At 37.9% G+C, this 27,828-nt stretch overlaps 1 protein-coding gene across 2 annotated transcripts in view; it reads right to left on the reverse strand.

The window, feature by feature from the left end:
• GALNTL6 (polypeptide N-acetylgalactosaminyltransferase like 6) overlaps window positions 1–27,828 on the reverse strand; it is a 436,241-nt gene that overhangs the window by 31,024 nt on the left and 377,389 nt on the right. For both annotated transcript variants that reach the window (XM_021552775.3, XM_021552857.3), the window contains 2 exons: window positions 16,509–16,626; window positions 9,919–10,026 (listed from right to left, as the gene is read on the reverse strand). In XM_021552775.3, coding sequence (XP_021408450.2) covers window positions 9,919–10,026; window positions 16,509–16,626 — 226 coding nt within the window. The remainder of the gene's footprint in view (window positions 1–9,918; window positions 10,027–16,508; window positions 16,627–27,828) is intronic.

Raw genomic sequence — 27,828 nt, forward strand, 5'->3', positions numbered from 1 at the left:
TGTTGACCTCAGTTAGCCTGGGTTAGCATTTTGTACCCTTATTACCACTACACAAGCTTAGAAATCACCATACTTCCTTTTAATATAAATATGTCCAGGCTAGTAGCAAAAGTCCCCATACTTGAATTGAATATAGTCAGGAAAAACTGCTGTACTGAAAGCTGGTTTGGTCCAACCTTGCACAGAAAAGGCAAACATCATTTGTTTTCTTATTTACAACACAGCATGTTCCTGGAGCAAAAAATACAGGCTGTCCAAGATGAGATGGGTGAACTTGTAAGCTGAAAATCCCCATTCTGTGGCTGTCTAGCAGCATGATAAATTGCAGAGAACCTTTTAGAAGCATAACTCTTCCCTGCAAATTATGGTAGGGAGCTGCTGGGCTTTTACTCATCCTATCTGAGGAGCACAACCAAAATTAGAGCCCTCATTTCTGAGCACTTTAGGCCTACCAATCAAATTACTTACTGCAAGGTAAGGATGTGATTTCAAGTACTTTAAAAGTCTTCCAGAGCTGCCATTCCCATAATTTGGGTGGATGTCTGACACAGTGGATGGAGGAAGGAAATGGTCACTTCCTCCTTGCCTGACCCTTGGGTGAGGCTAGATACAAGCTGAGCATGTCATATGAGCCCCACAGGTGGGAATGGTTTTGAATAGCTAACCAATCTTGACAGAGTGTAGCTGTAAGCCAGGCTTTATGCAGTTTGATATGATTTTACTCTGTGTGGGTTTACTGCCCCAGAACTTGCATGCCAAAGAACTTCAAGAGCCTACTAGATCAGGTTGCATTTTGTGAACATCTTACAGCATCATTTAACCACTTATTTAATTTTCATCATCATGGGACAATTAAGTTTCACAGTGAAACTAATCTTCAAATAATTTAGAGAAAACAGGAATTAGATTTGAATCTTCTTGATTTCTGTCTCCTGTTACTATTTATGTAATCTTCTACAGAAAATTCATTTAAATGCCAGTTTCTCAAGTGGCATCAAATATCACTATAGGAAGAACCAGTTCTGGCATATCTTTCTGGTAGATCACTCTTGCTTGGATTCAATCTGAAGATCTCATGTAAATGGGTGTAGAAAAGAAAAAATGAAAACTAGAATCATAGAATCATTTAGATTCAAACGGACCTCAAAGATTATCAAGTCCAACTGTTAACCCAGCACTGCCAAGTCCACCACTAAACCATGTCCCTAGGTGTCACATCTATATGGCTTTTAAATACCTCCAGGGACGGTGACTCAACCACTTCCCCGGGCAGCCTGTTCCAATGCTTGACAACATGTTTCTACAGCTGTAAATGGCGTAGCTTAGCTTGGTTGACAAATTCATTGCAAGGCTACAGATGTCCAGATTGGTTACTCTTAATAGGAAAAAAAAAAGGAAAAAAAATAAATAAAAACAATTCAATGAAGATAAATTAATTATTAATCAGTTACATGAATTGACACACAAAATAAAGCAGTCATAGGGACTCTAAGTGGACATCTGAGGAGGCTCTCAGGACCTATCCAAGAAGAGCAATAACAATTTGTTCTCTCTTTTGTAATTTTAAGTGAAAAATTTCTGTATAAGAATAAGTAAGGCCAACAGTATTTCAGTAGATGCATATTTCTATATGTTAGGTTGTAACAGCTGTCACAAAGAAACTGTGAAATGAATACAACAGTGACAGCAACCACACTGAGTCGTCAGCTGTCATCAGTTGCTCATTTACATGTTCTTGATAAAATCTTAATCACTGTTACAATTTTGCTCTCTAATAAATTCTTTACCACTGGGCTTACATTTAGACAAGTTTTATTTAAGTTTAGCTGAACTTACACATTTAAGACTGCAATTTTGCTTTGTATTTTTACTCAACAATAGTCTACAAGACAGTAAGTTACAATGTCACTGATACATGGATGTCATGGTTTAACCTCAGCTGACAAGTAAGCACCACACAGCCAGCCACTTACTCAGTCCTCCTTAAAGAGGTGGGAGAGAGAATCTGAAGAGTGAAGTGAGAGAACTCGAGAGTTGAGATAAGGACAATTTAACAGGGAAAGGAAAAACTGTGCACACAAGCAAAGCCATTCACCTCTTCCCACAGGAAGGCTGGTGTTCAGCCGGCTCCAGGAAAGCAGGGCTCCTTCATGCCTAATGGTGACTTGGGAGGACAAACACCAACATTCGAAACACCTCTCCTTCCTCCTTCTTCCTCAGCTTTATATACTGTGCCTGATGCCATATGGTCTGGCATATCCCTGTGGTCAGTTTGAATCAGCCATCCTAGCTGTGTCTCCTTCCAGCTCCTCACCCTGCTTGCTGGGTGGGGTGGTGGTGTGAGGAGCAGAAAAGGCCTTCACCCAGTGCAAGCCCTGCTGAGCAATAAGGAAAATAGCTCGACACTGATAACAGTTTCTACACTAATCCAAAACACAGCCCCATACTAAGTACTCTCAAGAAAATTACCTCTATCCCAGACAAAGCCAGCACAGCAGACTTCAATAAAAAAAGTTTAAATCAACTTGACCGGAGAAAGAGAGAGACAAATGAGGACTTCTGCACTTGGAAAAAGAAATTTTTTCATGGGCCATTTTGTTCAGTGAGTAGGGTAGATACATCTCTGTGATCAAAAATGACTGTCCCTTTTTAAAGTGTGTAAGATCACCTGTCATTTTCAAGAGACATGATATTACTCAGTGAGAAGAAAGCAGACACTGCCCATAAGAATGGAACTTCAGGGTGAGACAGGGACATGTCAAAGAACAGGTCCATAAATATTAGCTCTAAGCAAAGTTTAACTGGATTAGTCCCTAATATGAGAGGGGTAGTTCCTCATTTTGTCACTGTGGATGTTGTGCTGGCTTGAGATGACAGCACTCTTAAGAGAGCTCCTGAGCTAACTGCAAGCCAGCAGGCTGTTCACCTCCATCCTCTAGGTGCATCTTTTCCAACTAACATTTTAGATGCAGCAGCTGAACTAATATAAGACTGTAATTCCTGTTCTTAGTTTCTCCAGAAGTTCTAAAGATTTTTATCAGGTGTCACAAAGGAGCACAATGGTTCTATTGTTTATTTCATTTCACCTGTGTAACCTGTTTTTTTTCTGCTTTTGTGTCTCGCTCACCACATGAAACTGACCCTGATCTCAATCAATAGACTTTATCTTTGTCAATATTAAACTACTACTGGAACATCTGAAACCTGTAATGAGATCCTATTGTCCTGCATTTAATCTGAACATTTTCCAGGAAGCTGGATGTCACCAGCTGGTATTTGTCATATGAGACAGGACATCAAAATCACTTTCAGTTATGCCAATCAAATACGAATCACCACAGCATGTCTGAGGTCCAACTGTATTTTGGTTGTGAAATCTAAGAGGGAACATTACTGTTTACTTGCCAAGAATAGCACAGCAATCTCAGCAACAACTGACATATTAATCTTTCTTCCTAATAAAACTCTAGTGGTACTATTTTCACTTCACCTACCAATTTAATTTTTTCTATTTTTGTTTCGAGAAGCACAGTATTGTTGCTAATTCAAAATAAGTGCCTGGTTTACCTCTAAAAGCAGCTGTATTTAATTTGTCTGGAAATCATATGATGTACAGTTTGTTTTACACAAAATGTATTTAAAAAGTGCACTGGGATCTATCCAGTCAAGATAACTCTGTGTTCCTCTGGAATATGAGTAGCATAATGTTACAATGAATCATTACAGAGAAGAGAACAAAATAACTGGAGGAGCTCATCCAACAAGTATGGATCAATATACCAGAAGCAGCAGGGTATAAAACTCCAGAGCACTCACAAAGAGAAAAACTATACCCTCAGTTTTGTGCAAAGATCCTTCCATCAGTGTCAGAACACAAAGTTTATAATTTCTGTAAATTTCTACAGAAATTTACAGAAAAACAATAAAACATTTCCTGGACACTAACCACAGTCTTGTGATGTTAAGCTCACATCAGTTAAACTTCAGTGGGGGGGCGGGTTTCATACCTTTCCCTTTCTCCCCTAACTCCCTTTTAATTTACACAGTGCTACTGTTCACCAGTATTTCCCCTTCTTGGGTATCTTATTTTGGTTCTTTACACATAACTGTGTTTAAAACTTAACTGGGTTTCATATCAGAAATACTTATGTAAAAAACTCCAAGAACCAGCAAAACCCAACCAAATAAAGAGATGTCTGCAGGCATAAAAGAAAGGCATCTTCATGGAAGACAGTATTCTAACTAGGTGACAAAGCTCATGTGGTATACAAATAAATCTTCTATGAGTTAGCACAGCTGGCAGAGAGGCAAGACCCTGTTTATTTTCAACCAGTAGTCTGCAAATACCTAGAACTGAAATTCCACAGATGTCATCTGAACACAAACAGGATTTTGTTCTCTCTATAAAAGTTTGCATCTCCACCAGGTACACAGAAATAATAATTTAAGATCCATGCACTGGAAAATCTAAACCTCTTATAAGGCCAACCTGCAGAGTTTGGGAGCAGGGATGTTTCTAGTTCTAGCGAGGATGATGCCTGCTCCCAGCTCTGTAGCTGTGAGGGGACTGAGATTGGAGAAAACATAAAAAGCAAAAAAAAAAAAAAATTACTTTGCCTTTTTTTTTTTTTATTCAAGGATGAGAAGATCAAAGAATCACAGAATGGGTAATGCTGGAAGGGACCACGGGGGGTCATCTGGTCCAGCCTCCCTGCTGAAGCAGGGTCATCCCATAGCACATGGCACAGGATTGTGTCCAGACTGTTCTTGAACATCTCCAGTGAGGGAGACTCCACAATCTTCCTGGACAATCTGTTCTGGTGCTCAGTTACCCACACATTAAAGAAGTTCTTCCTTGTGTTCAGTTGGAACTTCTTGTGCATCAACTTCTGCCCACTGAGCAGAGCCTGGCTCCATCCTCTTGGCACCCTCCCATCAGATACTGACAGACATTGATGAGGTCCCCTCTCAGTTGTGACTTCTCAAGACTGAATAGGCCCAGCTCTCTCAGCCTTTCCTTGTAAGAGAGATCTCCAATTCCTTAATTATCTTTATTGCCCTCTCCAGAAGCTCCATGTCTCTCTTGTCTTGAGGAGCCCAGAACTGGACACAGCAGTCCACTTGAGGACTCACCAGAGTTAAGGTGCAGGATCACCTCTGTTGCCCTGCTGCAATGCTCTTCCTAATGCACCCCAGGACACCGCTGGCCTCTTGGCCACACGGTCACACTGCTGGCTCATGGACAGCTTGGTGTCCACCAGGATCCCCAGGTCCTTCTCCGCAGAGCTGCTTTCCAGCGGATCAACCCCAGCCTGTGCTGGTGCATGAGTTTATTCTTTCCCAGGTGCAGGACCCTGCATTTGCCTTTGCTGAATTTCAGCTGGTTTCTCTCTGCCCATCTCTCCAACCTGCCAAGGTCCCTCTGAAGGACTGCACAGCACTCTGGGGTATCGGCCTCTCCTCCCAGCTTTGTGTCATCAGTCAACTTGCTGAGGAGGCACACCTGCCTCTTCATTCAAGCAATTTTGAATGAATAAATAAGTTAAATAATACTGGGTCCAGTGACAGGCCTCCAACTGGACCCTGTGCCACTGATTACAACCCTCTGGATTCTTCCTCACAGAGCCAGCCCTCTATTCACCCATCCCCTTGAGTTGCCTATGAAGATATTATGTGAGACAATGTCAAAAGCCTTGTCAAAGTCAAGGATAATAATTTAAATATTTTCTTTGGTAAGTACTCTGAGGTATTAGTTTAATTAATTTTAATAATAAATTTATAAATAGCTTAATGAAAAATGTTACAATGGAAACTTAACAGCTGTATTGTGTAATAATCATAGTTATCATGTATTATAGCAGTGCTGTTCTAAGAAGGTGATTCTTGCTTGATTCCTTAATAACGTGCCTGTTCTAAGCTGATGTTGTACCTGCTTACTGTGGTTACTGAATCATAACTGACTTTTTGCTACAGTCTTTTGTACTACAGAGGTGATTGCAAAAGTGCCAGCAGTGTTCCCTGAACAGCATGCCACATCTATCCATGCACACTCTGGTCATGAGAAAATGTAGCCATTACCAAACTGATTGTCCTGATTCTTTAATCTGCCTGGAAAAAGAATATAAAATGTTCATGGACCACTTGAAGAAATTCCCAAATATTGTTTGCAGATGGAAAAAATAGACCAAAACAGTCATATTAAAGGAAGCTCTGACAAAATTGCAAGCGTGGCCAGAGCACCAGATGATACAGTTACAATAATTTTCTTTGAAGATCCCTTTTGAAGCCACACAAAAAGGCTGAGTCAATGGCTCAGGTGGGAATCTGAGCCCACTTTTACCTGCTGAATTCCTAAACCCAAACTTGTGCAAGTTCCAATTCAGTGACAGCATGTAATGAGAGAAATGTCAATGTGCTTGTGCCTGATGTGCCAGATGATCACTGTGCTGTGGGATCCCTTGTCCTGGCAGTCAGGGAGGAATTCAGTTTAAGGTTAGGATTCACCACCCTGCTGGGTTAGCATCCAATTTGAATTTCAGTGGGATTGCCCCTCCCTTGAAAAAGCCCTAATGTGCTAATGTTCTGTGGTTAATCCTAAAATGCTGTGTAAAATACCTGCAGGAAAAAGAAATTCTGTAGATATATTTGGAAACATAGTTTATCTATGCATATCCTATAGAACAGTGAAATTTTATTGATATATTTCTTACAGCTTTTATAGAAGTACAAATAGGAAAAAAAAAAAACCACCCAAAAAGCAAATACAAAACCAAAGAATATAAATAATTAATTGAGATACACCTAAAAGAAAATGCAAAGAATATTCTGAAGTCCAGCTTCATAGTAACGGATAAAAGTAAATGGTTTAGCTAAAATTGTTAAAAGGGAAGCAACAATCAGAAATACAAAAAGCAACTGAAATAATCCAGGAAAACAATTCAGCAGTTTTTAGGATGTGGGGGTTTGCTTTCTAAACATGCCTCACCTAAAACAAACAGGCAAAATAAGTTATTTACTGCAGTTTTGTGCAGTTTGACAGTTTTGGAATGAATGAATAATTATGTGATGCTTCCAGGTTATAAAGTGGAATCAGTGTTGACATCTGCATGCCTATTGATATAAATCTGCTATGCATGTTTATGGCTTTCTTTAATTTTGCTTGCACCACCAAACAATATTACTGTTTTATATGTGTATGCTTTTCAATATGCATAAGCTTCCCCAATCTTGAGTGACAGGGAAGATAGAAAATGGATGTCATGATACATACTATTATGTGTGGTATAGTAATGATTATTTAGTGATGGGGAGGTGCAACAAAACTTCTGACAGGTCTCTGATTTATTAAAGCATATGTGGTTCTCATGCTCTCTAAACAGATACTGAGCTTGGTCAAGTGTTACATAGCTGGCTGAAACTGTGTATTGAAACTCGCTGCTAAAAGATAAAGAGAGGTGAATCCCAAGGGAAGGTAAAATGCTCACTTTAAAGGTTATGTTTTAATGGTAAATATAAGCTGAAACAGCTTGAAAGGAAATCCATGACATGATTTGGGCTATGCCTGCATTTGTCTGGAAGCTCTGTTCTCTTCCTAATTCCAGTCCCCATTTCCCTTGTGCTGAGGAAGAGGATGGGAAAATCTGTCAGCCTTTTATGCATTATCTGCACAAGGGGAAATTCTCCCTTGATTAACAAAGGTCTCTTGCAATCATTTATAAAATCAAGAGCTGGGCTTTCTAGGGCTCATTCCTTTCTGAAATGCATCTCTGGCATGCTCCTTCAAACAGCAGAAGGTGGAAAAGGATTTAGTAAAAACCTTTGTGGAAACTACTTAGTACTGAAAACTACTGCTTTTGGCAGTGGGGATAATATTTCCAGATATTCTTGTGAGTGTTACTCATTATATATTTGAACTAGAAGGAAGTTTTTAATAAAAAACTCATAAGGCATAGATTATGATCTTTGGATAATATAACATTTGGAGGATAAAGCAAAGACAGCTGAAATATCCAGGCCACTCCTGTGGATAGTTGCCTAATATTATTTTGGCTAACAGCTCCATTTGGGGCTGACATGCTGAAGATTAATCTGTCCTTGATTTTCTTTTTCTGGCAAAGATGAGTGAAAGAGAGTATTTTCAGACTTAATATTACATACAATATAATGGGTCAAGGACCAATATTTCTTGCCTAGTTATTGAAATAGCCCAAAACACCAAAACATACAGATGCTCTAGTGCTCTTGTTAGCCTTGATGCAATGCAAAGGATACTGTACTGGAAAGAAGCTGTGAATCTGACAATTCAAAGTTTCTTTTAGTGATAACTGTATGTCACAAAGTTACCTAAGCATCTTGTTTTGGACTGACACAACACAGAAAGAACTATCCATTTTTGAATGGAAGGATAAGACCCACCACTAGATATTTTCCCACAAGTTATAAAATAATCAGTCTGTGCATGGGCAGAGATATCCAATTTATAACTGGATATGTTTTTTCAGTAATATTAAATAAATTATTTCTTGCAATCAAGCTAAAATAAATAGTACAAGGAGGCTGCAGGCTGTGGCTACCTGATGGTTGTAGCCATCACAGTGCCACCATGAAAGCCAGTTAAGTGCAGAACTGTGCAAGATGCCAGTAGCACAAATAGAAATTACTGTATTTTGCTCCTACACGAGTGCATGAGACAGCATATTCTCTAATGAGATACTATGTGCTGTAACAGAAGAAAACAGAGACTGAGGTTTGAATTTCTTATTTCCAGTTGTGTGTGACTTTTTTGCAGGGAATATCATTAATGAAGCAGTTTCTTTCAGGCAGTCCAAAAATCTGGATGGGGCAATTCTGACAAGACACAGAGCTACACTTGGGGAAGATATTAATCTCACTATTTAGTCAATACAGTTTTTGCTGCCACCGCTAATTCCATTACTGAATTGTGTGTCACAGTGTCTACACTGATGCCCTGTTAATGCAAATTCTTCTTTCTGTCTAGCCAGCTGTCAGGCAGGCAGCACAGGCAGCCTCCTTTTTCTGCTGCAGTTAGTACAGCAGGCCTGGTCCTGCAGTGCTGAAACCGAGAATATCTCCCCCTTAAAGCAAGAAATTCATTCTTTTATTCATACCACATTTTCATTATTAAGAAAAAACGATGATTCATAAAATATTACCCTATGGCAATATGCAGACTTTAATATTAATGCCATTTTATTATTTAAAAAATTCCTCTAAACCAGAAAAGATTAAACTCAAGCATGAATAAATACCAGTATCTTCCTGGAAGCTTATATCTGTGCCCTTCATCTCCTAGCTTTTGACATCATGTGAACATCTCCAGAAAGTTACAGAACATTTTCTCTTGAGCAAAAAGCCCCTCATGGACATAAATGTGTTCAGTAGTCTTTGAGAAATGTCTAGAGGTCTTGTAATTTCTCACTTTCACAGCTCCAAGCTGGCTGTATTCCACAACCAGATTTTACACAATAATCAGACAGTCGCTCAAATAATTGTTACTCAGTCCCTTTGCCTCAGAAAACATCCCTTCCATGAGATTCTGCCAGTTCTGCTGACTGATAAAAAAATGTGCATTCAAATTGGTCCTGCTTACAAAGACTGTGACTGACAACACTGTGCAATTTGAGAACCACAAGCCTTAGGTTATTCCTAGGCTCTTTTGAATCAGCATGAAACGTGCTTCTGTGCCGAGACGTCCAACCCTGTAATTTTAAGCTTCCATTTTATTCTTGGCAATCTTATCTCTGAAAGGCAGGATAACTGCTGTAATTGCACATCTCATTTCAGAAAAATAAAGAAACATTAATTTTCCATTTTCATAGTTTACTGGAAACTGGTTCACAAGGAATGAAGAGACTGATAATGAATGAAAATGAAAAACAGCAAGACCCAGTTACTCACCCGTGCAAGGCTGGTTCCAGAAGGGACTTTATACGGGACGTACTTTCTGTAGATATGTCCAACTCGAGAGCATGGAACATCATACATGCCACCTCCACACATCCACACCTGGAAAGAAGACAGAAAACAAGTGAAAGAATGATTCCCGGAAACAAATGAGGCAAAAAAGCACATTTTAACTAATGTGTATGTGAAAAACCCACATAATTCTGTGCTGACCCCTCCTACAGCCATGGTGGCCTTCTTGGCATGCTGATAACTGGGATATGGTAAAGTGGCAGGCTCTCCCACCCAGAATCTCACTGTGCAAAAGCAGAGTATGTTCAAAAGAAAATTCTAAAATATAATTAAATGAATAGGAATAGGAATAGGAATAGGAATAGGAATAGGATAGTTTGGGTTGGAAGGGAGTTTATATTTGGCCACTTTCATTGGGCTTGCCTGTTTGTGTTATAGTGGGTATATCTGCCTGGTCCTGGAATTCAGCCCCTGACTGTGCTCTTCATATGTGAATGGTGAAAACCAGGGTTAGAATGAAGGCTTGAATTACAAAGTGATTTAGGTATCTGCTTCTTATGGATCATTTGTGTATCAGCCCTTACAGTCCCTTAACAATTAGCCACAGCATCCAACTGAGACCTGATAATGAAATGTTTGAGGATCTAATCTCATTACAGAGCAAATCTAAGTACACTAATGTAAATGTCTAAGGAAAGCTTGAAACCAGTGATAGTGGGGCTTTGTCCTTCAATTCCATGGACACGATGTGCAGTTGGGAGAGCTACTCCAAAAGCTGCTGCTTACTGCCTGCCATCACAGAATTGACTAAGGCATAGGAGCTCTGGATAGGTGCCTCTGGACATATCATTTACTGTCCTAGTAAGCACGACCCTTCTTAGGGAGGAAGTTTACTGATGGATTGGGAATGGAGTCCCCATCCCAAAATAGCTTACTACCACCCAGAGAAATCTTGCATGAAGTCATGCCATGAGGACATGAAGATAATTTTCTTTAAAAAAACCCCATTTTGTAAAATCTACCTCTTAAATAAACCTTGAAATCCTCACCTGTTTCGTCTCATGACAGCTAGTTCATTGGAAAATGTGCATAAGCATAGTAAAATATGATAAAAGCAAGAGTATTAAAATAATGCTATTTACTTTTCTAACAATATTTCCTTTGTATGTTACATCATTTGTACTTTTTTTAAGTGGGAATTTGCTCTCTGTGGTTGTCTTCAAACAACCCAGTGCTCCAGTGAAAGTGCAGACCTATGTTAACTATTTGTTCTTGTTTTTTAAATGGAGGTGTCATTTCAAAGGCTAGACAAATTATTACTGTGCTTAATCAAGGCTTCTTAGCCTTTGAAGAATATACAGCATAGCAGTGTGACTCAAAGGTCAGCCCCAGCAAAAATTTAAAAGACAAGAAGCAGAAATTAAGTATATACATATCTATATCTATATCTATATAATCTATATCTATATAATCTATATCTATATAATCTATATCTATATCTATATCATCTATATCTATATCTATATCTATATCTATATATATATCTATATAATCTATCTATATCTGTACACACACATATATATGTATATAGGCCAATAGTACTTAAAGTGAGGCAATGAGAGCTGGAGTAGACATATATTGCATTTCCTCTAAAGCAGTAGGATAACAGTTAAAAAAAAAATGAAACCACAGTTAGATATGCTGAGGCAATAACAAGTGGGAGGAAATAACACTGTGTTAGGCTTATATTTGATAGATATAAAATCTGAAAATGCTGTGCTGCACCTGAGGTATGCTATGCAGGGTAATTGAAATGAATCTTGGGCTGCCTTGAAGGACATTTAGCATCTGTTCCTGTTTATCTTTCAGCTTCAGAATGGTATTAAAAGCATTTTTTATATTTTCCTGAGAAGATCAATTCTTGTAACTTTGCCTTTAAAATGTGCATTTTTATGTCACATGCACTAAATACAAGAAATTGGAGAATGACTTCTGTGTTAAGTATTACAGACTTCCAGTATACCATGAAAGAAACTCAGGTGGTGTGGGACATTTGGCAAAATTATATCAGAAACAATGAAACTCTCAGGATCGTTAATATCTCCTTCTTACAAAAGCAATGAATCTGGTCTGCAGCTGAGATATAAAAAAACAAAGATGAAACCAAAATAATGCAATTCCAGCCTGGAAAGATCAAAAGAGTAGTTTATGTGTCAACTAGAGACTATCTCACAATTTATCTTTATATGGCTCCTTCCAACAGAATGTTGCAAAACATTTTATAGGGATGGTTGAAAGCAAAAAGCAGGCATTAACACAAGCTTTAAAAGGAATTAAGCTGTGGTTATGTGGCTTTGTTCCTGACTGGAGTTTAGATGCCACAGATGTATTTTTTGGCTCAGTTCTACAGGTCCTGTGGGATTTTGAGTGAATCACTCTCTTTTCACATTACTTCTTTGTCTTTTAAATTGAATTCTGCCTTCTCTTGTGATTCCCCCACCTTATCTCTCTGGTTTATGAATGATCCAGCCTGGAAACTACCTGAAAAATGTAAATACTGTGCATGCAAGACTGAGATTCCAATCCATATGCTACATTGCAGTCATAATTACTGTAGTAAGAGACTCATGATTTTTGAGCAGTGGAGGATGTGTCATTGGGGAAAAGGAACATAAACATACAGAAAATTATGCAAAGGATTTAGAGGGTACTGAATGGACTTTGGATTAAGCTTCAAAACTAATTGAGAAATATACTGCTGCAGAGAGTCAGTACCAAGAAAGACAACAGTGAGAGACATTGAAATGAAGGGAAAATGCAAACAGTAAACTGGTGGAAGAGGAATATAAACTATTTCATGCAAAGGCAACACTTGGTGCTCTTCATATTGTGCAAGAGGGATGGACTACAAACAAGAGAAATGCATTACAACAGTGGGGCTGAAGAAGTAGAAAATAAGAATATAAAATTTTTATGGGATTTTTCAGTCAGTCTTGAAATATAAGCCAAAAGAATGGATTTGGCAGTTGTAGAAAAGGAGAAAGAACAAAATTTTCCTGTCAACTGTTACACACAGTGAGAATGTTCCTCTAAATTAAAAAAAAAATTGAAAAATAGGATCGCTGACTGCAAATCTACAGTCAATGGGTCTGCAAATTGCAAAACCATTTACTAGAGGTGCAGTGGGATTTTCTGTCAGGAAATATTAAAAATGTACCATGTAAATTGGGAACTGATGACTGTGGGTATTTCAACAATACTCACCAGCACCTCTAAAATTCTGAGAAAACTGGCAATATTCCACATTTGTCAGTCCTTCATATAGATTACAACTGCACTAACAAGTGGTAATGCTCTTTCATTCCTTATCTCCAACCAAGACTGACAGCTGTGGAGGGAATTAATAGTGATTATGATGATAATGAAAGTGATTAATGAACTTGGAGGTGTGTTGTGGAAAACAAGGATGAAGAGAATTTGGAAAATGTATTGGCATGGATAAGGATAAAACAACTGTAGATACAGATGACTACCTTCAAGAGGCTAGGGAATCACCATTAGCATTTTTGTTAAGGTATGATTTACGATGCCTAAGGAATGTCTAGTGCAAAGGATTGCACTGGGTTCATGGTGGAGCAGAGATCACAGAGGACCTGCTGCCCCTGGAGGACCTCATGCTGGAGCAGGTGAAGAGTGTGAGGTGTCCTGTCCCTGAGGAGGAAGGAGCAGCAGAGACAACACATGAGGAACTGACCGTAGTCCCCATTTCCTGTTCCCCTGCGAGTGAGGAGGAGGAGAAAATAGGGAGTGAAGTTGAGAAGAAGGGAAGGGTGGGGGAAAGTGTTTTAAACTTTGAATTTATTTCTCATTGCCCTACTCTGATTTGAATGGTAATAAAATATTTTTTCCCCAGGTCAGTCAGCTTTGCCCATGATGCTAACTGGTGAGTGATCTCTCCCTCTCCTTATCTTGATCCATGAGCCTATTGTTGTATTTCCTTTCCCTTACTTACATGAGGAAGGGTTATTAGAGCAGCTTTGCTGGGCACCTGGCAAATAGCCAAGGTCAACCATAAGGGTCTTCAGGAAACACAGGACATTAGTAAGTTTTGCTACTGTGTTGTGCTGGTTACTACATAAACTGTGCCTGTCTAACAGATTTAAGTCTAGGATTTCCCAAAAAATGGCTTTCCTTATTATTGTGAACAGATGCTATTAATCAGGTGAGTTCCAGCACTTTGCCAGCTTTTAAAAGTCTAGCACACACCTTAGAGTACTGTCAGCAAGACATCATACACCTTTTTAATGAAAAAAAAAAAAGATCCTAATGTTGCCAAAAAAATAAAATCCCGAACACTTTCTTAAGTGAAATTTAGTCTAAAAAACTATTTAATGAAGTCATATTTTGAGGCAGTTTGTGACCGTGTCACCATCCAGAGTATTCCAAATAATTATTTTCCAAGCAAATTAAAGATGTGGCATCAACACACAGCACCTGTCTGACAGCACTTCCACAGGCCATAGATGTGGATGCTCTAAAAAAAGAGTAAATTGTCATCTCTAGATTCACTCAAGTGACACTAAGGAAGCTGAACCAGTCTGGTTGTTTGGCTTTTTCACTGACTTTCAATGACTTTGGAACAATTTGCAAGTCTACTATCTTACCATGTTTTCTTAACAGATCTGGTAAATTGAACTGTCTGGCCAACTTGCCCTCATTTAGTAAGTTTTAAGATAACTGAATCTATAGCTACAGTAGAATCTGCTGAAGCAGAAACCTTTCCCAAGCTGATAATGGTGATTCTGACATAATAAACCTCAGCTCTTTCTGTTTGTCTCTTCCACCTCTGTGATATTTTTTCCGATTTCTGTTGTTCCAAACCAAACAGCAATATTTTTTTTTAAATTTATATCTCTTAAATTCTTCCAACAGGAATTTACTCCTATTTGGCAGTAATTTCTAAAGACTATTTTTTCTTCTTTTAACACTAGTAAGAAAGGACAAGGAGTCTAAGGTTATTATAAACTAATGAGATAGATCCAGAGGTAAGACTGAAATGAGACCCAGTGTGCCACAGCTGCCTCCAAAAAACCCCATCTTTCACTTGAACAAAACACACTGGGACAATCTGATACCTCAATTTCCAGTTGGTTTCTATACAAAGTCTGGAGAGAACAAGTATGTTCTTTGCGATGCTGAATAAAAGGAATATTTCAAATAGGATAATAAAATAATGGGTGACCTGTTGGAGTCCACTGTGACAGCTACAAGTAACTACTTATATTTGCCTCTGAAATCTAAATGGATGGAAGGGAAATCAATCTATTCTAAACATATTCTAGCTATTGACTTTCCCCTGCATTCCTGTTTTGTTTTGCCGAGGTATAAAAATGATTTGGAGAAACACAAGAGTAAGCTATTTAATGCAAAACATTTTGCAGTTCTTGGAACTCCTGTAAAGACAGCCTGGAAAACCAGTGCTGGGTGACACTGTACATTTCATTCAACAGAATGGCCTCAGCATTGTTTTAATTGCAGCTGAAACTCAGCTGCAATATATCTGATATTATTCATGGCTGACATGCTATATTTATTTAAAGAGCTTTACACTGACAGAGTTTGGAAGTAGGCTGGAAAGATCCTGAAGCTAAATTTGTATTGCAATTTCAGTTCCAAGATTTATCCAAATATGTTTGACTCAAATCATCTAAGTCATGAAATTCTATCAAGCCCTTGTAAAACTTTGCATGTAGAGACCACGAGGTAAAATTTTTATGTCCTTGAGTATACTGGAAAATAAACTCAGTTTTCAAAATTAGACATGTTAGTCCTCAGCAAACTAATAAAAACGCTTGTCTTACATGTAGAAAGTAACAAGTCTTTCAGCTCTACATGTAAATGTCAACTTATTGATTTCAATACACATGTCCACATACAGGGTACGAGGGTATACTATAACATGGCTGGTTGAACATAACCTAAGCATTTGAAAACTCCCCATATGCCATTACAATAATGTAAATGCAATTTTAAAAAGACTGCTTTGGAACAGCTGGCTTGCAGACAACAGCTCATGGCAGCTGAGCTCCTCTAGTGATCCACTGCTATTGAAAGGAGTCTTGCTTCCTAAGACTTTCTCTATTTCCACCCATTTTCTTGAGCTGACTCCAGTCTATCCCCAGAGATGATTAAACTTGTTGATCTGGACAGAAAAATTATTCCATTTTATGTTTTGCTGGGTTAGTTCTCTGTTGGCTTGTTGAACTGAGCACAAACACTTGAGCACAAACACAGCATCTGAGTGAAGGTAAGTGGAGAAGGCTTGATGAAAGGGAAAAGGTGGAACTTCATTATTTGACAGTAGTAAACTACCATGTTTTCAGAGGGAGCTGAACTCAGTGTGATTTCTGTATGGCTTCTGGAGCATTTGCTTATGGCACTGTGGAAATTCCTAATGAAAAGAAGTATTGTATTAAATTAATTTTAGTTAAAAAAGATAGAAGTGCAGATGAATGAAAACATTGTGATAACACCAGCCAGGAAGTATTCTATAAAGTGGCTTGATGACTTACCTTAAAGGAGATTTCATACTGCTCTCCTCCCCATATTTCTAATCCTGGATCATAGCCTCCCAGCTCCCAAAACCATTTCCGGTTAACGGCAAATAGACCTCCAGCCATTACAGGAGACCTGAAGGATGAACAAAGCAACACAAACAAAAATGAAGATGTTTGGCCCATCTGTGTGTGCCCTCTGGGTGTGTTTGTAGGAATGTTTGTTTGAAAGCATAGATAAATATAGATGATAGTAGTGTAACCAAACAATATTTACCTTTATTCATCCAAAAAGGGGCACTAGATGAGAAACATACAATGTGGTTGATCTAGAGAATGGTAGACAATCATGCACAAACTCCTTTAAAAAAATAAATTCCAGCAAAACCAAGCCCAAAAAACCAATAGCCTCCCCAAAAGTTTTGTTTGTTGCTAAGTAACAGAAAAAAAGGGACTCTGGAAACCTGCCAAAGTACTTAATGTGTCTCAGTACTCCTTGTGAAGTAATGTGCATTTGAAAGTGAGCATAAGTTTTCAATTCATTTCAATCTCATATGTACTAGCTAGAGAAAGGCAGAAAGGTGAAAGAGGATGGCTGAAGAGAAGCTTTTGGGAGTTAAATATCTGCTTTCCTAAGTGTTTAGAACTCCTCAAATATGTCTCACAGTGGTAATGTGACTTATAGGCAAATAATTTGCTATGCTTCCCATGTTTCCATTTTTTCCATTAATATATATGTGGAATTTTCTTAAATTAACTAAGTCGTTATCACAGACAATATAGAAAACAAATGAGTTATTATTAGAAAATAATGACAAAAACATATTGTAAATTTATAAGCAGGAATTTAGTTATTGGAAAACAAGCATTTTCTCTTTTCATTTTCTTTCAGTACCAAGAAGACCTCATTTCTAACGCAGTAAATACATTGACAACTCTCAGGATTCAAATGTTGCTCTTCAGCTTACTCCTTGAATTTGTGGTGGGAGTACAAAGGCATCTATGCTGAACAGGAGGGAAACAACACGCTTAAGAAAGTCCAACCCAACCATGCAATTCCATCGAAGCAGATCAATACTAGCCTTATGAGTTTCACAGCAAGAGGCCAGAAGGAACACATTCATGCTGATGGCTGGTTAGAGAGAGAAGAAAAGACAAAGCCACGGGAGACCTGGATGACTTCCAGGCAATGTTTCCTTAGTAGAGTGCCTACATGAAACCGGGTCTCGTGCCCTGTGCCTTGTAGCAGTGAAGTCCCAAGGGAAAACTGTTCCATCCTGGGGGATTTTTGTTTTGAATTATTGATGGTGGTTTGTTTGGGGCTATGGAAGCAGATGGTATCATCCCGGAGGCCCGGGGAAAATAAAAACTTCCCCCTTTGCCACTGGTTTAGGATTTGGCAGTGAACTTGGGACAGGTAAATATTTCAGGAATCCATGCATAAGATAGAAGTTTATTAAAGAGGACATCATGTTAATGGAATATTCTGCCATATCTTCTCTGCCTTAACACTATTTTGATTGCTGTCTTTTATCCAAAGCAGTAGAGATGACAAAATAGCAAGCAAACAGCTGAGTGGTCTCTGCCACCATCAGGCAGCCAGTGAATCCCATACATGAATGCTAGAAAATCATCCCCCCATTTGCATTCATGGTAATGAGAAACATTATGGAATAATTTTCCTTTCACTTCTATATGGCATCTTAAAAAAATTAAACTACCCATTTTCCTGACTCTTAGAGACTAATTTAATTTTATTTGAGAGATCACTTTTTAAAAGCACACAGAAGCTTTGAGAAACAAAGCTTTGTGAAAAAAAAAAAATCCAAACTGGCAAGGCTGCACAGTGTAACATACACTGAATACTAATACTTTTTAACTTTTATTGACATTTCATATTTCAATATTGACAGTATTTCCACATACGAATAAATTAAACAGAGATTTTATTAGAAACCTTCTCCTGAGGATTATGACTACTACAATACATTTTCAATTCCTACCAAAGTAAATCTAATTACAACATGTCCTTTTTGACTTCAGGTTTTAAATGATCAAAACATAATGTTCTTTTATAAAGAAGGACTTACAAAAAGAATGCTTATAAATAAATTGCTAGTGACAGAAGAAATGTAGTCCCAGAAATCACTGGGAAAATGCAGGATTTCTCTACTTCTCATAGACAAAATATCTATCCTAAGCATTTCTCTCAGTACAGTGAATGCCTTATAAAAAAGGCATATAAATCAGATGGAAGATAAAAAATCAGAGACTTAAAATTCAAAAATAATAGGCAAATACTTACAAATTAAATATGAATAGATAGCTTTTTCTAGTGATAATCCTGAGTAACAAAATCCCTTGTTCTTTAGATGTGAAAGTTCAGAATATTAATTGCAATTAACAAAACCACTTAATGACTGGAACTGTAGCGAAGCCATAATTTTTCTATTTCCTTTAAAAAAAAGTGAAGAAATTGAATGTAATGTTGACCCATTAATTCCTATTCCACAAGATGTTCTGACATTTGTTGTTTTGTAGGAAGAGCAATGAAGAGGAAAAGCAGGATGGCCTTTTGGTTTTCATTAGAGTGGAATTAGTAATAAGCTCTGTGAAACTGAGTGCTTGGCACAGCATGAATTCCCCTCTATGCCACAAGCAGCTACTGCTGAACAGGCCTTAAATTGTGTCCAAAATATGAAGGCAAGAGTCCAGTCTTGCAATCATGGCTGATATGAACAGTCTTTATGTATCAATAGGATCACTTACACATATAAAAGAACTGCACTGAGCCCAAAGGAGAAGAATTAATCTCTTGTTTAGTGGCTTCTGTATTGAAATGTCAAGTACAAAGCTATATTTGTAGAAGCAATTTTTTCAAGAAATGTCCTACTCAGATGCTTAAACAATCAGACATGAGCTATCATAGCATAAAATTATGTGAGTAATTACAGTGGAAACCTGCAAAGTGCTCACAGTCAAAACATTAAAATGACAAAGGCCCCTAAAACATCAGAAAAGCTGGAAGGGTAAAGTTGCTACACTTAAAAATATTTGTAAAAATCCTTCCACCTGAGAACTACTGCACAGACTCACTGAATATACATGAAGGAACAATCTTGGAAGTAAAAGCTAGCTGACAGAAAAATGGCGCAACTGGTCAAAGATTGCTGTGCTGAGACAGAAAAAGAATCTGGTTCAGTTACAGCACAAAACCTGCCCCCTAAACCCCACAAAACTTGCTTTGCAAAAAAATATAGACTGAGAAAAAGGCAGGTAAATGCTTAATGGGAAAAGATAGCTTACAAACAAAAAACTGCACTAAAAGAAGTGTAGCAGTAGCTCAAACTGTAGCCAGCAAAGATTTTTATAACTGCTTGCAATTAACATGCAGAGGAAGGAAGGAGATAATTTCACCTATGAATTTTCAAGGAAAGAGGAAAATGACATGAACTTTAAAGGAGTGTGAAGCTACTTGCAATGGAAACAAATGTGTGTTGCAAACAAGTGAACTGCACAGCAGGACTTAGAAACATTACACTGCAAGAGTGGAACTAAAGAATTTGCAAGAAGGGAAAAGAAACTCTGACAGCCTGCAGAACAAAAATGAGGGAAATGAAAATGGGAAAGCACTTTTTCTGGATGACATGCACAGTAGGTACACTGATAGGAGCCACCTGCCCGAAAGAGCTGAAATTTGGCCATTATAATTGAATCCAAGGAGTGGCACATACTGCACTCTGCGCCTCTCTGTCTAACCCTCACTGATTAAAGGCTCTGTGCTGAGCTGCTGAACAGAGACGGATGAATGCTGCTAGCGAGAGGAGCCCATCCCATGCAGGACACAGCAGACAAACTGACCTTCAGTGCCAAACCCACTGGCACATTATACAAAAACCAGGCAAATAACCCACAGCAGAAATCAGGACTAGGTCCTGCTGACCTCGTGGCACCAGGGATGCAATGGAAAAGGAGGAAAGGGGTCATGTTGCTGCTGGCACAGCAGCAGCCCCAGAAATGACTGGTGACCTACTGAATGCAGCTTTGAGCTAGGCTTCTGCATTTTTTATAATGAATTTCAATGCTTTGTTAAGTAAGAAGCATCCCTTCACCCTAGTGTTACCACATGAAGGCACCTCAGAGGGGAAATAAATTCAGTTACCTTGTTTCACTGGTGACTACTCTAGGCTTTCATACTGTATCAAAGCTTCTCAAAGGGAATAGCAGAAGCTGACACTAATCCTAAATAAAACTTTGAAAAAACCTGCAAATTACAATTTATGTATATGTAATGTTAGTGACAAACCTGGCTACTCGGAGGAAGTGAATGCAGAAGTAAACCAAACTGAAATTAAGAGGAGTGGATCAGATGGCAAGAAATTCATGTAGGTTAAGAAAATAAATGACAAAAAGAAAAATTTAGTGGTTGCTCCACCTAAAGAGAGTTTCTATACTGTGCATAGTAAAAGATGTCAAAGTAGCTGAATGAATATTTAAAAGTCTTCCTGAATTTATCAAAAAGTAAAAAAAAAATAAATTGAATACTTTATACACTTCATTCTCTAATCAAATATAATTAAAATGTATCAAAATGTATTTTTAAATGCACCAACTCTTTTACATGTACTATTTCTGTAAGGCATTGTTTTATCTTTTATCCATTCGAACATGACAGATTTCAATGTTTATAAAATCATCAACATTCAGAAAGCAAAATCTGTCTCTGTAAGATTAGCTACAGCAGTTACTGTTTTTTTAACCAAAATGTCCCTTTTTCTGAACAACTTTTACCCTAGATAAATGTATGTAAACTACCAGTTCAAATGATTGTTATGCTGAAACAGGTAGTGGCCAAGACGTATTAAACTTAGCTTCCAAGTATAATCACATTGAATTTTTAAACTCCATTTTTGTTTGGAAAATATTAAGATAAAACCCCATATTTCAAATGGTGAGCCAGAAAGCAGTGGAAAGTCAGCTCCAAAGAAACCTCTAAAATGACATGACTTTCAGTTTATAGAAGTTTTCACTGTAATTTAATGACACATTCTTGTCTTTCTTACTACACTGCTAAACTTCATTTAAAAAATTGTATTGTAAAAAAGCGAAGAGTCGTTATGTGGCTGATGAGGCCTTTTTAGCCTTTTCTCTCATATGTAGAAAATTAATGAAAAAGAGGTGAGCTGGGTAGATTGAAGACTCTGAAGGAAAGTCTTCCCCTTCCCATAATTACCTCTCATAATCCAAGGGAAATCTGTATGAATTATTGTTAGAGGAGATGTACAGCACTCAAACTAAGCAGGTCAGTCAGCACAAATGAGCATCCTGAATGTAAAAGTAAATGAGAGCTTCTGGAAATATCCTGCAGGCAACAGTGTTCAGAAGGATAAAACTGAGGAGCAAATTAACAGCTGGAAGTCATAATAAAGAGACAAATCTAATACACAAGCAGACTCACAGATTGAGGTCTGAGTGCTGCAAAAGCAAGAAAGCAGAGCTGAGAGCAGCCCCTCAGCTGAGCTACATTCATGTCATCAGGAGGGAAGGATCTTGGACACATGGGGTTCAGCAGCAGTAAAAAATCCTTCCATCTATTAGTAGGAGTAAGAACTGCTGGAGAAAACAAAAATAACCTTTAAACACAATTTGAAACAACTCTGTCAGATTAACATCTTTTCATATTGATGGGTATTATCTGCATTCATAGTTGTCCCTTGAAAATACTCTTTGAAAGTTAAAGGTAGAAATAAGGATAGATTGGATGTAAAATAGTATCAACTGTCTGTAAAATAGGAACTTCAGGCTTCCTGGCTTTTGCTGAGCTTTGATTTGATTCTATGTTTCTATGAATAACAACAGTTCATTAAATCCCATCACTATCTTCGAGGAGATTCTCTCAGAACATATGGGGGCAGTATCGGAACAGAATTGCTATCCAGTGTTTTGTTCCCCTCCTTAGACAGAAAAATATAAACCAGAAAATTATCTTCCAAGGCTTACTTTTGCTTTATTGATTTAATTAAGCCCACTATAGCATCATAAGCAAAGTTTAACTCAAGGAGAAATTTTCAATTTCATTAAAGATAACAAATGATTCCTTTTGAAACATAACCACTGGCATGAAAATAGGTTCTTATTTTCAAAATAGTCTTTTAATTCAGACGTTGTCCTCCCAAGGTAGATTCCTAGATTACAAATCCAACCAGTTAGTAGTCTGCTGTTAAAAGTTAAAGATGATTTTGACTAAGTTATTTGGATTACTACAGCCCTATGTTTTCTAGAAATCTAAAACATTATGTACTTATTGCAGATTAAAGCAGATTTAAAGACATGACAGCCCACCCAAAATAGCTTTGTACATAAGGTGTACACCCAGCAGCTTGGGTGGTTTTAGGAATGACCAGTGAGGAAAAGAAGCCCTTCTGATAAATACACTACATGCTTCTGTATAGCACCACGTGCAAATTTGTAGCAGTTGGGGATTTAAAAAAAAAAGACCAACAAGGCAGCTGAATTACAATCACCACCACAAACTCCACACAAAAGAGAAGCCTTTGCTTGTTCTGGATGTCCTGCAGAATTTCAGGCTCTGGCTCTGTTTGTACGACACCAAATTCATTCAGGTGGGCAAATAAGAAGGGTTAGTATTAAAGCACTGCAAGGAAATGGCACCTGGAGTTTCAGTGATTTTTCTTTTCTGTTCCTGCTACTGTTCACACACCAGATCAGACTGAATAGTTAGTGAAGGTCATTTCTAGAACATTTCTGAGCTGCAAAGATTTTGAATAAGTGGAAATATAACAATAACCTTCTCCTGATTTTTTAGCAAAGGCTCTAAAAATACTGCTGCCTAGCATCCTGATGGAATTGGCTTTTCTTCAGGGTCCCACAGACTGCCCCTGGTGACTCTGACTCAAGAAGACAGAGCTCTCACACTAGGCTAACCAGATGAGACACACAGTTAATGATATGGCTGTGATCTGCCATGGATCTGAGGATGAGAACAAATGTTATTCCTTTGATCAGTTCTCCCATAATATTCTCAGTGAGTGCTCCCACTCCACCCTTATACACAAACACTGCTTCAAACACAAGCAGGGAAGTGGGGACAAAAGGTAATTTTAATATTTCATTTATGTCTGTCTTTGGGGATTAATGCAGAAGCCTGAAAAGATTCCATGCTGACAGGGAGGGAGGCTTGAGCTTGTGTAGCTGTGCCATTGCTACAGAAAGCAGCTCATCTGTTTGCTAGTGGTCAAAGATTTCATGAACATTAAGTTTCAAGAAAGCAAAAAAAAAAAAATTATGCCTGAAGAGGCAGTCAAAGGTATTCTGGGATCCTGGAAATGTTCTCTTAGATGCATCATTGCCATTTATTAAAACTCTATAATTTGCTATGTTACCCTATTATGGAGGGTAATGGGGAGCCAGGCATTATATTTCTCCCAGTCTGCACCAGAAACACAAGAATATTTTCTTGTAGAAACTGTGAAGCACTGAAAGCAGTTTTTCAAGTATAAAACTGACAGAAAAAGCACTGGAAAGTACTTGTCAATGGAGCACGAAGGAGCTGAAAGCCGATGAGGTTGAGTACTTGATTATCCCATGAGAGCATCTACTTTTAATTTGATGTTGTAAAGATGGACAGGCTGAGGAAAACCAGAGAAATGAACCTGCCTGGTTTATTATCAATTGCAGTGAAATTAAGCTAAGTATGTGAACTCTGCACCTGACTTTGAAGGCAAATACAGATAATCAGTTTGCCATGGAGCTCTGCTAATTTACACAGGCCATAGTGGAAACTGCTGAGCAAACCATACTGATCTCAGAGTTGGGAACGAGAGTCCCTGCACGGGGCAAGTGGACAACCAACCTCCTTCACCCAAGGAGGTTGAACACAAAAATCCTCTTGTAGCTGTATAGGATAGATATCTAAGAACAGCTAGCACCTTTGGGAGTAATTCCGAAGCAGGATAATGGGAGATGATATGGGTACAGGCTGGACTGGGTACATTGCTGGCTTTCAGGTGACTCACCAACAGAGACTGCAGCTGCCTTGCAAGCTTTTTCCCTCCTGGATCCAGAAGCTCACATAGCCCAGATACTCTTGTGCCAGCCTGCCATGTAACAGCACATGGATCAAGAGGGGTCACCCTAAGCTGTAGATATCTATAAGGAACATACTGCAAGAAAAAAGTGAGAACTGAAAAAAAAAAACAACCATATAAGTAATGTAACTGCATTAACTCATACCCCAAGACTTCTGTCTCCAGGAAACTTACTTCCAGAAAAAAAAAATTATTTTGCATTTATGTAGACTAATAATATATATGAAAAAAAGTGTTATGGTTATTTTAAGAAACAGCTCAAGATTTGGAGAAATTAATTTGGGCACTCATGACCAAATAATTTTTTAAAATGCACTAGGGATAGTCCTATCACTTCAGAATTACATTAGAAAGCACAAAAAAAAGGTGTATCAAATCCCATACTGGCAGGAAGGTAAGCTGAACAGTAATAAAAACTCTTGTAAGTAGTGAAAAGATCACAGAATCTTCTGGGTTGAAAGGGATCCATAAGTAAATGGCCTATACAGGGATCAAACCCACAACCTTAGCAATGTGCTCTAATCAACCAAGATAATCTAACCTAGACAGGCTTCAATGTTAAGAGGTTACAAAAGAACCATCCACAAAACCATCAAAAACCAACACAAAAACACAACAGAAAAAGCAAATCCTTAATCACAAACAATCAGAAAAATCTTTGTAAGAAATGGCAGTTAGTAACCCCATTGGAACTGTAATTTCACTTGATCTCCATCATTGGCCACATTCACCACCTCAAACAAATGGGGTTTATATAATCTAGATAATTACTGATAGATAATCTCATTAAGTACATGGTATTCATAGGAAGAATTGGTAATACTGTTATCACTTTACAGACTACACAAAGAAGAGAAGAAAGCCCATAGAAAGTGTAAAGAACAGTAATTAGGTCAGTCTGACGTTTGGTGTCCTACATTTGTGAAAATATTTTCCTAAAAACTTCAGCTGTACAACAACACAGAACCTAACTTAATACACACAGCAAATTGTTGGCTGTCATTACCAGCAGTAAGACTGGAGAGTTATGGCTGTAAAGCAGCTGCTTAGCATTCAGCCATGTTCTGCTGACAAGAAAAAAAAAAAAAAACTCTAATGAAAGATTTAAAGGAAGAATGTTATGCATGAACCTTCTTCGACATGCAATTAAAATACAAATTGCAAAACACAAATAAGTACATTATGAAATACAGAACTGCAGGTCAAAGATTGAAATCATTAGCATTGACAGAGTTGCATTTAAAGCTTTAATTCTGAAACTATACATAGGATGCTATTCTTCTAAATGCTACACTAATAAATGAAGATAAAATGAAACAGAACACTACAAGTATTTTCTCCTTATAACTATAGTTAAAAGCAGAACCATGATTGCACTGTAATTACACAGGATGTTATTCCATTAACAATTAATATTAGGAGCAAGTGGGAAAGCAAACAAGCCAAAGGGAAAAAAACTGCTTTCAAATATTGCTGAAAGAATTCCATTCATAACTTAGTTTTTTTATTAGTGATGATGATGAGGCTTAATCTCTCCATAGAGGCAGAAGAATGATATGGTCACAACTAAATGGTGTTTTGGGCTTAGGTGAAGTGGATTCCTGACAATATCTTTCAATCACTTGCAGGTGCAACTATTCCTGGAGGCCGAAATCTGCTCTACCTGGAAGTTACAATTTCTTGACAAAGAATAATAGCAAGAAAGAAAGACTAAGTACATTTTCTGAGAAGAAGAATGAGCTTCACAGAGGTCAGCATTTTGTCTTCATTGCTTCTCTTTCCAGAGGAGGGAGAACAGCTTCAAGCAAATCTGACACAGCATGCTCTGCATTAGCAGTTTCTTCCTCCATACATCACCTTGTCTGTACCAATACCCTTTAGATACCTTGCCATTAATCTAGGAGTGGTTTATGCACCGGTGTTTTCCAAGGAGAAAACTCAGCATACTCCAAATCCCCATGCAGAAGCAACAAACAAAGCAACCTTCCTCTTCCTGCATCACAGGGGAGGGATTCACCTTGAGACATGATTTCACTTGCTGGGGGATTTAATATAGCAGAGAGTAATGGACGCAAGAGATGCAACATCTCTTTGGGGTTTTCAGTTTTTAAAGATACTCCCTGTCTGCTATAGGACAAAGACTAATTACAGACAGGTGCTGTATGAAGTGATGACTAAGAAGAAAATTAGGAGGCAGTGAAAAAAGTCTTCCTATTTTTGTTTCAGTAAATTGGACAACTCTGAAATTTCACAGCAGATGTGAGCACAAGATCCATGCATGTATTCCTGGTAGTCCTTCAAAATCATCACATTATTTGCTGTGCACTAATAATAAAGAAGGCTGCCAGGCAAAACTCCAAATGAATAATGTCATTCTCCACAAACTCCCATTGCCATGAGCAATGGTGTCCACATGATGAACACCACACAACAGAGCCAATATTCCTTCACCTCTCTGTGGAATAATGAAGTTCACTTCACTGTCATGATCCATTCAGAGCATGTGTGTATGCATTTCATTATCAAGACAAAAGCCAACAGCCAAGTATGCAGCAAGAAATATGTATCATATCTTGACAAATAATGTATGTAATAAAAAGTTCATGTTCCAGAGAAAGGAATATAATCAAGAACATTTTTTACCTCGCATGAAAGATTTTGAGTTCAGTTTTCCAGCTACAGTTCTACTTCCAGCAGAGCTAATTTGTACTCTAGGTGGAGACTAATGTAAGATCTTTTAAACATATTTTCTAGTAAGAAGTCAGCATACAATCTACTTCAGTAAGTAGTAAAACACAGAAATAATCAATTTTTAGGAAGTGCATGGCTTGTCTGCTGATGTAAATAATCCTTTGAAATATCAATTCTTGCAAAAAATATGTTTGTTTAGAAACTGATACATGAGGATGTCTTTCCTCAGTGAAACCACTCTAGATGAGCCTTTATACTGACCTATAATAGTGAATAAAACGTATTTTAGGGCTATTATATAGGAGGCTACATTTAAAATAATTCTTTGAAATACTATTTCACACATGCCCCAAATGTTAACTGAATATATTGTTTGCATTTTTCTTTAAATTGCTTTACAGTATTATAAATCTTAAAATAAAACCTTTTCAAGTTAAACATTCTGTTATTGTAAGCCTCGCAAACTGACTTTATCACAAAAGGTTTCATTATTATGTTTCCCTCTTAGGAAACAAATACATACATGAAGTACATCACTG

The sequence above is a fragment of the Lonchura striata genome, chromosome 4, assembly GCF_046129695.1.
Source record: "Lonchura striata isolate bLonStr1 chromosome 4, bLonStr1.mat, whole genome shotgun sequence".
Classification (NCBI taxonomy): Eukaryota; Metazoa; Chordata; class Aves; order Passeriformes; family Estrildidae; genus Lonchura; species Lonchura striata.